We start from the raw sequence: 14,776 nt of genomic DNA, 5'->3' as shown, positions 1-14,776 counted from the left end.
CAAGTTTCGCACTGTCAGCGCGACCGGACAGACTGCATGCGGAATACGTACCTGCAAAAGCCTGAGAAAAATCGGAATGCAATCAAACGCGGATGCAAACACGAATTCATCAGCTTCGTACTGCGCGCGGCCCGTCAGCGCCAGCTTACTATCCTACTCACACAGCGCCGCCACGCGGCGGCGGCGACGCGGGCGCCCGACGGCCTGGGGAGAGCGTTCGCCCAGGCACTGAAAAAATAGAGGAGGCACTGAACGGTTTGACGCGTTTGACGTCACATTTAGCGCGCCTTCTTCAGTTTGCGCGGTCAGCGTTCCCGCTTATTCCCGCCTAAATGTGCCGGTGGGATACGTGACACTGGTGACACGTTTAGTCGTTTTTGCACTGCTTTTGGCATTTGCCCTCCGTTTGCAATTTGCGCATTGCTTCACATAATAGATAGGAATGCTTGTCATAGGATCCTGTGATTTGCCGGTCAGCCACAAACCGAGGGGTCAAATTCAGGTAATATTAGCTACGAGCCCGCCGTTTTGCGCAGCAGGCTGTTTAAACAGATGCTATTACGTTTACAGCTTATAATCGGCCCCATGTTCTCGGGCAAAACGTGAGTTGCGCCTTTCCTCATGTGTGCAGCTGTTTGTTCAAATATGCCCACTGAGGATTTCCGCTGAGCATATTTGGTTAACAAGTAATTGCTGCGAAACGAAGCTTACGTGATGTTGTATGCTTATCTGTTGCCCTCAGGACCGAGCTGATGCGGAGGCTGAAGCGTTACGAGGTCGCAAACCACAAGTGCTTGATAGTCAAGTACGCGGGCGACACTCGCTATGATGTAGAGAACATAAGCACGCACGATAGGTAAGAATGAGCACTGTTCTAAAGGGTTTTCACGTAGTAGATGCTTGCTTACGGCCATAGGTTGGCATATGCATGATGCCGTAATTAGCCCTCCTTCTGAGTGCTTTATGACCAATTTCAAAACCGTGAGAGCACCAATACCTGAAAAATGTGAACATGAATTATTGCGAGCATCTGAGTTGAAGCGAGTGCCAGTGTGCGTGTGTGTGCGTGTGTGTGTGTGTGTGTATTTGTAGGACGAGTGTCGTGTGATCCTTCCGAGATATGCTTATGTTTGGCCCCGTGTGCATTTTCAGGCAAGCCATGGCTGCTGTTAAAGCGACCACACTGTCAAATCTCAAGGCCACGTCATCTGACTTCAGGGTCATCGGAATTGATGAGGGACAGTTCGTAAGGACGTTTTTCTTGTTATTTTTGGGATAAACATACTGCCACTTCTGGAGACGCCCTAAGCAGCGCAGGTGTTAAGTGTAGAGTATGCCATAGTAGTCTGTATGGAACCTCTAAACATGAACAACTTGCGAAGTTCAAATTCTCACACGAGCGCAACATTGCTGGGAAAGCTTTATATATTGTAATTTCTGCTTGGAAATTGACAGTTATTACTTGCAGTGTGCGTCCATTCAGTGGGTTATCACTAGCCATTTGAATTAGATACCTTTGATAAATATTTACCCATTTAGCATGCCCCTCATTATATCTAGCAGGTTTGCTGGCATCTACAACAGGCTACCACAAACAGTGCAATGGCACTGGACAGCAACTGATGTATCTTCCCATGAAGCTTTCACCAGTACTAGCACTGCATCTTAAAAATAAATTGCATTTTGTAATGGTTTTCAAAACTCTATTGGTCTCCTAAGTGTCTGCCACAACTGTATCAGTTTACTAAATATAACATATTAGAGAGACATTTTAGCTAGGCAATATTTGTACCTGTGGCAAGCATTACAATTTGTGATAATTGACACTGGGTTTATTAGTGAACCAATAATTACTAATAAACTATTTTGTGGTGTTATGAAGCATCTTGTAATTGCGCACCTGCAGTCAAATAGTGCACAAAGCTTAACTTTTGCTAGAAACTGTGTTGCAACGCTAGTTGTGAGAAATACGACCTCAAAATGTGCCATGATATGCATTGCTGTTCTAGTTGGCCGTTCTTTTGCTCTACATTTTCCCATAGCATGGAAACAAGTGCAACCGAACGGCAATACACTTGCACATTTTTGAGCACCTATTTCTTAACACCGGTGCAAGGAATTGAGTATCTATCGAAATGCTATGCTTTGAGTACCGGTTGTCTTCAATTCTGCAATTAGAGCATGCTCGGTAGTCATATAAGGCTAACAGCGAAATTGTGTTACTTAAGGCGGACATTTCCTACTGTGATACAAATTTTGCTGCCACCGCTACGAAGCCATCTGTAAAAATTTTGTCCCAAAATTTTTAATAATCTGAGCCAGTCATTGCACAAATACGCAACATACAATAAGCAGTTCTCTTCTTGTAGCTAGTCTCTACTGCTACATAAGCCATGTCTTTTCTTCAGAGCTCTGAACTGGGTCCCCAAGTTAAGTAAGTGGACAATATCTCGTGGATTTTCTGTCCATGCGCAGAAAATGCCAAGCTAGCAATGCTACTAAAGTAGCCATGATTATTGCGCACAGTTTTCAACTCTCCTGCGTTATGTTGAAGCATTTCTCTGCTACCACTACTGGGTGCATTTCTCTGCAGTTTCCCGACATAGTGGAGTTTGCGGAAGACATGGCAGACGCTGGAAAGGTTGTAGTCATCGCAGCCTTGGACGGAACATATCAGCGTCAGGTAATTGCACAAATCGTGCACTACATCACTTCGGTTCTTGCTCATCAACTTTTGCTTAGTTACTGTGTCAGCGAGGCTAAATTTGAAGCCTACATGAGCAGGTTTTCATGGTGCAACATTACCATGCAAGCTTTTCTCTGAACAGAAGGAAATGTCATTACTTGTGGTGTAAACATTCAAAATAACCTCCCTAACATTTAGCGAGCCATACCAAGGAATAAATATTCAATTCTCAAAGAAAACAAATTGTTTTCCATACATTTTGGCCTAATTGGGCAAACTGTTTAAGGATGAACCACTGTAAGGCTTCGTTCTGTTTATATTGAAAAAGCTAAAAGTTAAAAAAGCATTACGCAGCACATATTGAGCAACAAAAAGCTGGATTGGGAATTTTGCAGGATGGCCTTAAATTTTGTCATTGACGCTTTTGCTCTGAATATATGACCAGTTCCTAAATTAATAACTATTCATGTAATTAGGCGAAACACAAAAATAGTCTGAGTTGTCCCAAGTGACGGCAAGTGTAGGCTGCTAATACTGTATTAATACTATAATGATCCCAGACGTAACAGTCTGTTGGTTATAATGACCACACTTCAGGCCATTTATGATTTTCTGACCCTGCCTGTTGAAACTGCGTCCAGATATAACGAATGTTTTCAAAAGCACTGTACTGTTACTATGAGCACTTCAAACCCACTCGCTGTTAAAGGAGGGCTACGCAGCATTATTGGGAGGACATTGTGGATGAGTGAAAGTTCATGAAATTTGCTAGCTTCTCCCTTTTGCAGTTTGAGAATGACGCAGCCCAACTTTAGTGACCAAAAAATTAACTAGGCTTGAGCAGACCGTCAAAATTCATCTCATGGCAGGCTGGTGCGGGAACTTTAAAACGCCGTCACCACCCATCTGTTGATCTTGACTTTTCTGTCTTTCCAGTCCTCTTGTATTTATTTATTTTACTTACTTTTACATACTGCAGCCCATTTTGGGTAGTAGTGACAATAATATCATATGTCGATTGCAGACGAAAAATTTGTCAGGGACCCAAGAACGAACTTTTTACCACTCGTAACAGTGGCTTTTTTTGGTATTGCGCATTGTCAGTTTAATAACACAGCTAAAGTTATTTTTCTCTGGTACTATAGATGCTAAACTTAGAAGGAACACCAAACTAGAATGAAGCAACATTTACTTGGGATTTTGTCTGTTTTATTTGCCAAAAAGTTACCAGCACCACATGTCGGATAATCATCTGTCAATGAAATTACAATTTTCAGGCCTTCACATCTAATCTGAGCTGTGATCGGTGCCTAAATACTGATTATGTGTTCGATCTCAGCTTGTCCATCAGTTCTCACTGCTACAATTCCTTAACCGGAGACGTGATGTAATCCATTGTATAGTTCAATTGTAACATTGTCACAAACGGTGCAGCGGAAGTTGTTTCGGTTTCATTTTTCTTTCAGGTGGCATTTAAATATGTCTTGAAATATTGCATTTCATGTATGCCTTCATTGTCAGTAACATTATAAAATGGGCTGTTGCAAAACAAGGAGCAACTTCCCAATTTTCTTCCAAGTTTCGGTTTTATTGAATAACAAAAAGGCACCCAACCCTTTTCATTTCCCTGTGTGCTTTTCATTACATATAATGGACACGTGCCAACTAGCTAATTTCACCATCTCTCTTTAACAGCTTTAGTATTGCATTTGTACATGTGGAGTCTGGGCCTCAAACCTTGAAAATTAGGTTAGGTTTCGAAGAAAATGTTATGCAGTCTACATGAATGTACCTAGGTTTTTCAGAAATGCAAAAACTACAAACTAATAAAACCTGCTGCAGGCAGTTACTGCGGCAGCTACTAGCAGCAGAAGTGACGCAAATAAGTGTTCACCTTACCTTTGTTAGATGGACAGATAACCTCACTCAATTTTTTTTTTCTTTTGTTTTATTCCTGCAGGGGTTTTCAAACATTCTTACGCTTGTCCCGCTGTCAGAAAGCGTCATAAAGCTTTCTGCTGTGTGCATGTTATGCTATGCTGAAGCAGCCTACACAAAACGTCGAGGACAGGAGAAAGAGGTTGGTATGACTTCTCTGTGTTGACAACAATTTCATTTAATAATCAAAGTGATGGTCTTTTATTGCAGCTGTTATTTGGTTTCACTAGTTGTGACAGATTTAAAATAAGAATCTGACTCAATGCAAGTGCTGAGAGTTAAATAGGTGTTCGAGCCCTTATGGGTTAGACAGGTTACGAAATGACTACAAGAGGCAAGAGGCAACGCCTGCATCCAGTGGGCTGCATGTTTGATATCCCTGAGCCTTTCATTGCAAGTGAACATGCTACACAGCCACATTTTTGTCATCAGGTAGGTGTCGCCAACAGAAAACGGCAATAGAGAGCTTTACAAGTACAGTCGACTCTTGTTAGGACAGACCCGGATAATCCGACAAAATATGTCCGATTTATCCGTAGTTTGTAATATCCGAAAAGCCTCCGAAACTTTGGTTGCAATGTGTAACAATGTTATTGCAAAGAGTGAGTGACGAATGTCCAAAGTAAAAAAAGAAAAGAAAAAGTCAGTTTCGCCCAAAAGGTGAAGCATCGATTGTGATAGCAAATTAGTAGACAGCTATGTGAAGTAAGGATAGTAGCTTTATCGCCCGTATAAAGTTGTAAACATTTGCATACTAACTAAATTAACAAGCACGGTGTCACGCGTGCACAGGTAAGCATGGATGCATCTCGCTCGATGACCACGGAAAGTCGCTGTCAAAACATTGGAGTGCGGAAGCACGGCAGCACTAGCGAGCGAATGCAGCTTTGCGCTGTCTCTCCCTTCAGCGCGAATGTCAAAAGCACAGGGCACACGAACTGACTTTGTACACATCGCAGATCGCTTTGAAGATGAGGCCCGTGCGGGCGAACATTTTGTCTACATCGCTGATTGCTTTCAACATACAGCGGCCGCACTGTAGGCAGCAGCTGCCGGAATGGAGCCCCTCTCCCTCGCCTCCGCCCAGTGCCTCGGGCGTAAAAGAAGAGTCGGCGTGCTTCCGCCTCGCCTTCCTCCCTTGGGCGCGCAATATTGGGCCGCGATCGTCGGCTTACCCTCGCGAGTTGTCGGCCTGTGTCAGCACGACGAAAGTCAGTTTTATACGCCCGATTTTGGCAAAAATTGCCGCTCATTTCATCCGCCGTAGTCCAAACGCAAACTTTGTCGCGGTAATAAAATAAAGCAAACTATGATTGAAATACGGTCCCTTATACCCGAAAGTCTGTTGTATGTGGGTCTGTTATAACGAGTGTAGACTAGTAGACCTGAAGATAGCAGATGCCCTTGGGTTTGAATTTGAGAGAACATTAAAAACATTGAGGTATTGTTAACCCAAGCAAAGATTTATTTGCTCTTTGCATTATTTCTTCAGTCTGCTAAGCAGCTTGCTAAATCTGTTCCTAAAGCTCTCTAATACCCCTGTTACACGGGCACTTTGATCTTACACTGAGTTGAACAATTGTTGCATCAGTCACAGTTGAGCACTGTTACGTGGCACCTCCATCCGAGATCAACAATCCCAGTCAAAGCAAGTAAATTGTCAAGATGACTGTCTCCAGTAGTGTCAATGCAGATAGCGTGGAGTCACAAGTTGCTTCTCCTGCACATGCCAAGTTGTTCGTTTGGGTCACAGTCAATGACCGACATACTATCGGCATTTGGGAGGAAAACCTTGGTGATCTGTGCTCTGCGTACTGTACACATAACAAAAACTACTGCGGGCACTTCAATAAAAGCATGTAAACACAAAAACCAACAGATAGGCTTTGGATTCTCCTTGCTATTTAAGTGGCTGTGAATTTCAAAGAACGAAAAACCAACACGCTGAATAAAAGGAACTTTTTCTAAAGAATCATCATTGTGAACCTGTTTTTATGTCCACTGCAGGACAAAGGCCTCTACCAGCGTTGTAGGAAGAAAACCTCTCAGTATGTGGGAAAATTCATTCTGGTCCAGGAATTTTTCCTCATTTGCAAGGTTTTCTTCGGAGAAACCCATGTTGGTTTCCTTTGTAGTTTCATGCTACATGTGGGTGGACGGCAATTTTTCCCTTTCATGATGCTTCCTCCACCTCGCGGGATTCCGGAGAACTGATGTGCCCTTTGCAGTAAAAAATTGCTAGTGAAAATTTTTGTCTAGTGCCCATAACAGTTCAGCCGCCTTTACCGAATGTACTTTTGATCAAGGCAGTTCAGTTGTGTAGAATTTTGAGAAGTCTTTGTGGTGTTGCGAAACGCATCATGGATTACTATATCAAAGAGCTAGGCATTCAACAGCATTGAGAAAGCTAGGATATTAATGACATTTTTAATGTTTTTTTAAGCCCATCTAAGCTACCCCTTCCCTACATTTACATCTGGTTACATGTCACGTGGTCGCATCCTACAGCATATTTATGGGAGGTGGTGCCTAATTTAATCATTTCTGCCATCTCAATTTCAGGTTGAAATCATTGGAGGTACTGACAAGTACATGGCCGTGTGCCGGGCTTGCTACTCTCAGGATAACAGCACACCTCCAGAGGAATGCTAACATTCACCACGCTGCATGCTTGTCGCGAGATTTTTACCCAGTGACATGCGAATGCTTCGCGACCATCGCCAAGGATTTCTGTTTCGTACGAACACCTGTGATTGTCCCTTGTCAGTCATCTCTGTTATGCATCATCACATGACTTGTACTCTGTGGAACAATGTGTGTCTAAAGCGACAAGAGTGGCTAACCCACCTGCAATTTAACCCGCATGTTCACATGACTGTTGCTTGGCTGCATTCATGTTGTTTTATGTTCAAGTGCTCTCATGTGTATATATATATAATCATTAAACATCATATATTTTTAATACTATCACTTTTCAGAGTGTCTCCGCACAACTGTATCATGTCTGGAAATGCAATAGCATGTCCTTGCTGCACTTCTCAGTAGCTTGTCCTTGTGTATCACGATATCATCTTGTAATGTGCAAATTCAGTCATTAAATAACGACAATGAATGGGCATAATAAGTGCTTGCTTTGGCAATTCATTTTACCCAGAGGCCAACATGAATTATCAAAAATATGTATTCCTGTTAAAAGAGGTCCTGAACCGCCCCTTGGGCTTGGTGAAAAAACGCACTCCACAGATAGTATATGCTGCTGTCAACATCTCGGCCAAATTTTACAGTTGTGCGTGGAGCTAGCAAAGGGAGCATGAAGTCCCTTTTCTTTTTAAACACTCTTTTCAACGGAAACCTTCTCACTCTATTCAGGCACTATATTTTATCATAGCATATTCCCACATGCGGCTGCTATTGGCAAATAGCTGACATCAATTGAGAGGGTTGTTTGGATCAGTGCGCTTCTTCCTACTGTTACTGTGTGTATATGACAGTTTAATAAACAGGCTAAAATAAGTGAAGCAGGGTTTGGGTATGGGCTAGTTGGTATTCCATTGTTTCAAACATAACTTGCAGCGTGTACATAAACGGGGACCGAAAGAATGACGTTCTTTTGCTCCCTGTCTATGTACGCGTTGTGATGTTTGAAACAATAAAATAAGTGAACATGTGCGTTCCAGTTTCAATAAGAATTAAGTACGATAGCGAATAAAAAGTCTTTGCCCCTGTTTTATTGAGCCAACTTACGGTTGTAAATGCGAAGTCTACATATCTATTTGCAACGGTAGACCTTTCTTGGATCGGCCTGGCCTTGTCTGCTGGTAGCTCCACGGCACAGCGCTGCTGTCAGTTGATGGCAGTTGTGCTTCACATGTCCAAGGTGTACGAGCAATTAAATGTGATTCATTTTCTATGGAAGCAAGGAATGAACGCCCATCGAAATCAACAGGGAAATGCAGCCCATGTATGGGGAAAGGTGTCTCGCTTTGAGAAGAGAGGTGGTGGTGTTGCGAGCTCACAAAAGGCCATGAAGGCTTGCTTGACAAAGAGCATTCGAGGAGGCCGTGCACGTCGCTGACTGATGACAGGGGCATCTCGGATTTAGTTGCTACAATGGGAAAAATGTCTGGACCGGTGTGGGGACTACGCAGAAATATAGTGTAAGGTGCGAAGAACAGTATGCATATTTGTAATTGCCTGTATGTATTTCATTTTGGCTAATAAAGAATCGGGGCAAAGACTGATTTGCCTTCGTGCTTCTGAGAGTAGCCGGCTATCATCTGTTTGCGCTCGGCCGCGGCCGCCTGTATAAGAACTAAACTTTGGCCAGACTGTTTATTGGTGTCAGTGTCATAGCTGTTGGGTATCACTAATTTCGGTTAGTTCTGTACATTCAACTAGCCTTGAACCAATGCAAAACTTAAAGGTCAGACCACGCGTTCACTCCTGGCAGCTGCTGGCTAGAGGCTTTGGCAGACTTCGCTTCATACTGAATTATTGACAGTGCTTCAAAATGCGCAAGTTGGGCGTGGCTACTCTCTCAGTCAAGCTGGCGCAGGACAAAGCTGGTCTGCACCACATAGCACGGCCAGGCAGGAGCATATGAGCGCGGCTGGCAACTCGAGCCCTGGTGTGTACAAAGCAAACGCTGTGCATGCGTACTACAGTTGCATGCAGCTGCGGTCCACTATGTAGGACATACCATGGCTGCTGTGGGATACCGTGACAGAGCTGCTCGTTAAGCGCACTGCGGCTCTCTGAGAACAACAGTGTTTGTCGTGTAGTAGGTGCCAAAATTGGAAATAGTGGCATCTACGTGAACATCCAAAATCAAATTTCAACTGTGCACCTTGGCGGAGGATTGTGGACATGTCCCGCTCCACCGTAGCCTTCGCAGCGCAAGACATTGAAGAAGCAGAAGCACTGCGAAGTGGATCATGTGCGACCTTTCATAGAGTCGTGCTTCTGCTTTCATGCTTCTGCTAAATGCATTGAAGTACTTTTTTGCGATAAAGTATTTCTGAAATTGCTACTTTAACTGGAAATCCATTTCTTGACTTCAATAAAAAGTGGGTCAGGGCTTTAAGATTATCCCAGAGTATCAGATTCATCATCAGCCTATATTTATGTCCATTGGGGGGCAGGACAAAGGCCTCTCCCAGCAATCTCTAATTACCCCTGTCTTGTGCTAGCTAATTGCAACTTGCAGCTGCAAATTTTCTAATTTCATTACCCCACATAATTTTCTGCAGTTCTCCACTGCGCTTCTCTTCCTTTGGCAGCTGTTCTGTAACTCTAATGGCCCACCGCTTACCTGCGTTATGCCTTGCAGATGGCCTGCCCAGCTCCATTTTTTTATGTTAATGTCAACTAGGGTGTCAGCTGTCCCCATTTGCTCATAGATCCACACCGTTTTTTTCCTGTATCTCGACATTATGGCTAACATTTTTCATTCCATTGTTCTTCGTGCGGTCCTTAACTTGTTCTTGGGCTGATTTGTTAACCTCCAAATTTCTGCCCAATATGTTGGCATCGGTAGACTGTAATGATTGCACACCTTTTTTTTTTTTTTTCAGTGCCTGTAGTAAGCTCCCAGTCAGGATTTGGTATAATGCCTGCTGTATGCACTCCAACCCATTTTTGTTCTGCAAATTTACTTCTCATGAGCAGGGTCCCCTGAAAGTAAAGCGACTTAAATAATCGTACCCCTGCACAGACTCTTAAAGCTGACTGGCGTGCATGAATTCTCGTTTCCTTGCCAGGCGATTGAGCATTACCAGTCGTCTCCTCATATTAATCTTCAACTCCACCCTTACACTTTCTCTGTTAAGATCCTCAGTCATTTGCTGCAATTCATCCCCAGTGTTGCTGAACAGGACAATGTCATCTGCAAACCAAAGGTTGCTGAGCTATTTGCCATTGACCGTCACTCCTAAGCCTTCCCAGTCTAGTAGCTTAATAAGCACGCAGTGAATAGCATTGGATAGATTCTCTCTCCTTGCCTGACCCCTTTCTTGATGGGTAAATTTCTACTTTTCTTGTGGAGAGCCAAGGTAGCTGTCCACTGTCTGTTACTGCACTTCCTGAAGTAGGCATTCATTATTTGAATGTTGTAGAATTCATCAATGTTGCCCACTATGTCCTTATGAATTAGGAATCCTGCCCCATATTGTCTGTTACCTGGAAGACCACTGTAGCATACGACCTGGCTGATAGCTCTATGTTCTCATCACCTCTAACCTCGCTAAGGCCAATACAATGCCTGATGATTCCTCATAGAGACTTGCAAAGCTAGCTTCACTCTAACATGTTAAACGTTGCCAGTTTCAGTTTCGAGTGGCAGCCTGTCCGAATTCAGTTTCTTAGCATCCTATGCCGCGTCGAAGGTCTGACTGCCACCTTCGTAAGGTGCTCTGCAGCTGGTGGGGACTGAGGGCCACTGGTTAATTGTAAGAGTCGTGAGGGAGGTGGTGGCAGAATACTGCACCAGGGAGGCCAATTCCTGTTTGGTTGAGGGAGTGTCTTTGTTGAAGCTTAGTGGGCCTTCCTCATTTGGTTGCACCTGTAGAACCCCGCTGGCTCTTGTCCTTTTACCTTTTTTGCCAGTGTCGGGAGGCACTTCACACCTGAAGTGTATAATGTATAGTGTAATATAGTGTATAGATGAGAACTCGAACTTACCACTTTCACATTAGAGGCCCGGCGTTCTACCTCTGCTCCATGCCACCACTTCATATAGTGCTATACTGCATGCTTACTTCGTATAGTGCACAGAAATGATAGAATAATGGGGTCGGAATTTAAAGCAATTAAACAGTGGAGTAGTTTACCAGACTATCAGACTGCAGAATATCAGGAGCATAAATTAAAGGGGAATATGTAATACAAAGCACTAATTCAATCTTGCATAGCTGCTACAGCAATTTCAGCCACTCAGCTATTGTCTTTTCTGTTACAGCAGCTCTCTGCTCACAAAGGCCAATATCTGCAGAGAAATTACAGTCCTGTAAAGACTGATAATTGCATCTGTAGTGGGGAATACACCTTGTTGCAAATTGTGCTCATACGTTGACCACTGACCCTATCAAGCTGGATATAATTGCTACAATATTAAACACCCAACAAATGCTCATCACTCGTGTTTTCATTTGGCTGTTTGGTATTCAATGTAGAATTGTTGAACAGCATTAACTAATTCGCGCGAGTGAAATGGTTTGCTTCTTGGGAGAGGGGGTGATCATTTCTAGCCTCATTCCTCTATAGTCAAAATGCACAGGAAAAGAATGCAGCGGAACTGCTCCATGTAAAATGCAGTGACAGCTAAGACAACTTCATGCATAACAACATTGAGATTATTCCACATTTTTAAAGTCGACACATAAAATCTAGCTCGGTGTGCAGCTCATTTGTGTGATGCATAGATGATTCAAGGGACACGAAGGCGATATATTAGATCACTTTAGACACAAGGCAATTGAAAACTTGAGTTTAGGTAATATCACAGTAAAAGCCTGGAAACTAAAGCAAAAAATGAACGCAAACTTTTTTTGGGGCCATTGTAGCACAGTAAACATCCGTATTTGGCTTCTTAGAATACAATGTAGTTCAGTTTTATTGAAATCGCTAGTGCTGTCAATCTACGACGCCACGGAGATGAATCCTGCACAGTTGTATTTGCCTATCGAGAAATCCGCATTGCTTGTTCAGGTAGTGCAGTGGATCTCCAGGCCTTGTGTTGCAAGCATGTTTCGCATTTGTTGCCATCAAGTTAGAATGTGAAAAACAATAGCTTATGCCCAATGTGTGAAGTAGTGAGTAGGCTCCTTAGTTTATGCTGAGCTGTGCTTACTTCTGGCAAGGAACTGCATTTTTTTATTTCAGTATTACAGAAACTCGCAAATATGTTTTAACCACAGTTATTGTGACGCAACCATTCATATTTAGAATGAACTGTCGAGGCCTTTGTATATACACCATTAAGGACACATGTTTTTCTAGCTGTGCAATGTTTCAGCAAAAGGTTGTTTAACAGAATATCCATTCGGCTTCTCATGCCACGACTTCGGCACTGTCGTTCTCAGCTATCCCGTTCAGTTCACTGAAACAGCTGGTGGTGGCTATCGAACCTCCAAAATTCAGCTACCCTATGCAAAACTGTGTTGATTTCAGGCTATGCAAATGTAAGGAAGTCAAAGTAAGGAGCTGGAACTAGCAGCGACACAAAATGAAAGTCTACCAGTGGAACACACAGTAGATGACTTGTGGATAGTTTTTCCAGACCAGTGGAGCTTTGCGATCAAACACTGCTTTTGGTAGCAGGACCCATGATTTCCAGAAAAGGTACACCATGTGCGTGTACACGCACATTGCTATGCACGCTGGCGAGATACGCGACCTTGGTTTGGCTATTTAGGGTATGAAAGTCAAATGTATGCACAGATAGTTTTTGGCACAAACCCTTGCAGGAGTGTTTTCAGCCAGTTGAAACAATATGAGGTACATTCCAACCATGCCAAAAAAAAAAGTTGTAAAGAAAAGCAAACATTCTCGCAAGTCCTGCTGGTGCACTTGGCAATGTTGAAAACCATCTCTCCTTTGCATTTTACAAATTCTGAATCTTCTCTGCAAGACCACACGCAGTCACCGGGAATTTGTATGTGCCAATGCAAAAAAATCTTTCCACTTCTCTCACTTGTCTTCCTGTGCGCTGCTTCATGTGTACTTTGTGCTCGATGCTTTTCAACCACTACACCAACACCATGTGCAAAAGCTGCGGGTCACACAATTCAAACTGTGACCAGATAGGGTTAGTAATTGCGCAATATTGTTTCAGCACTGTGCCACCGCACTGTAAATTGTCAACACACTACACTGCCATCTTCTGCATCCTAGCTGAACTGGTTGTTCACGTGTGGTGTGAATAATTAGAGCACGTGAAGCTAGCCACAGGCCGAGACTATTTTTATAGTACAGCAGGGGCGTTATCCTAACAGTCTGGTGCTAATAGAATGAAAGGTTCCCAAAAGGGTCAGGTCAGTCCATGAAACCCGTGGCCCATTCTACTTGGTTTTGTGGCACTACACGAAGCTTGCAATTAGTACAACCTTCACAGTACTCTTTTTTCCTGCTCACAGCAGCTGTATGTTGTCTGACGGTGACCTTGTTATCAATGGCATGCGGTTTGAAATGTGGTGGTCTGGTAGTGACAGGTGGGTTTAAGCCTGGCAATTGGGGCCAGCAATTACTCCACCTGAGCACTTCTTTCATTATCACTGGGGTATTCACGATGTGTTGAACAGTGTCTGTTAAATATACAAGAACGTGTGAAGCTTCTTCGTGGCCTATAGCAGATCTTTCCGGAAACACAAGGCATTGAGAGTCATGTGGAAGGCCTTTCTTGAGCAGAGCATCCCTTTCACCACAGTAGTACGGCTATTATATATGCACGGTAGTAACTATTCTACGTGCAGGGTCATATGCAGATGCTGTCCTTATTTGGTGCAGTAGCGAGGCTGCCTCTACAAAACCAATCAGGCCACAGACTTGCGTTCCAGTGACATGTGGAGAAGGGAAATATGGCTGCTTAAAAATAGCATAGCTAGCAGAGGGAAATTGTCTAGCCAATTTGGGAACCCCTCAAAGGGTCCCTCAATAAGTTCGGGCATTACAAGCAGGAAAGAGTGGTGCGCATCGCAGGCATGGTGATGCGTTTGTGCAAAGTGCTACACTGATGAATGGCGCAAAAACAGCTCAAAATTTCATTAAAAGCTTTTGCACCCTTTCTGTAGGAACACATCTGCCCCCGCTAGACATACTAGATGGCGTCGCATGCTCGGCGCCTGCAGAGCCAGCAGCAGGGCGAACTCTGGGCTCATGCATGAAGGAAAGAAACTATAACTGCGATTCCGGTGAGGTACAGAGTAAACAAAACTGCCTGTGGGACAGACGGGCACTTTCACCAACCCCTACCACCTGCACCGCCTGTGGCCCGCGCTGCACCCGTCGGCCGGCTGCCCGTGGTGCGAGCACGAACGGGCCGATATGGTCCATGTGCTTTGGGAATGCCAACGCCACGTGGAACAAGGACAACGAGGAAGGGGGAATAGAACAGCGGAACCCTCTGAAGCGGGGTGCCTCGCTGAGAGATGGCAAGCC

At 43.8% G+C, this 14,776-nt stretch overlaps 1 protein-coding gene across 1 annotated transcript; it reads left to right on the top strand.

Moving 5' to 3' along the window:
* The first annotated feature begins 269 nt into the window (after positions 1–269).
* LOC126529348 (thymidine kinase, cytosolic-like) lies at positions 270–8,889 on the top strand. The gene is made up of 7 exons (XM_050176952.2): positions 270–502; positions 571–602; positions 743–856; positions 1,153–1,246; positions 2,594–2,683; positions 4,647–4,766; positions 7,187–8,889. Exons 1-7 carry the CDS (start codon positions 443–445, stop codon positions 7,274–7,276), a joined length of 600 nt encoding a protein of 199 aa, XP_050032909.1. The 5' UTR covers positions 270–442; the 3' UTR covers positions 7,277–8,889.
* The last annotated feature ends 5,887 nt before the right edge of the window (positions 8,890–14,776 follow it).

This window comes from Dermacentor andersoni, chromosome 8 (genome assembly GCF_023375885.2).
Source record: "Dermacentor andersoni chromosome 8, qqDerAnde1_hic_scaffold, whole genome shotgun sequence".
NCBI classification, from domain to species: Eukaryota; Metazoa; Arthropoda; class Arachnida; order Ixodida; family Ixodidae; genus Dermacentor; species Dermacentor andersoni.
Note: the sequence above shows the minus strand (reverse complement) of the source record. Positions and strands in the feature narration are given on the sequence as shown.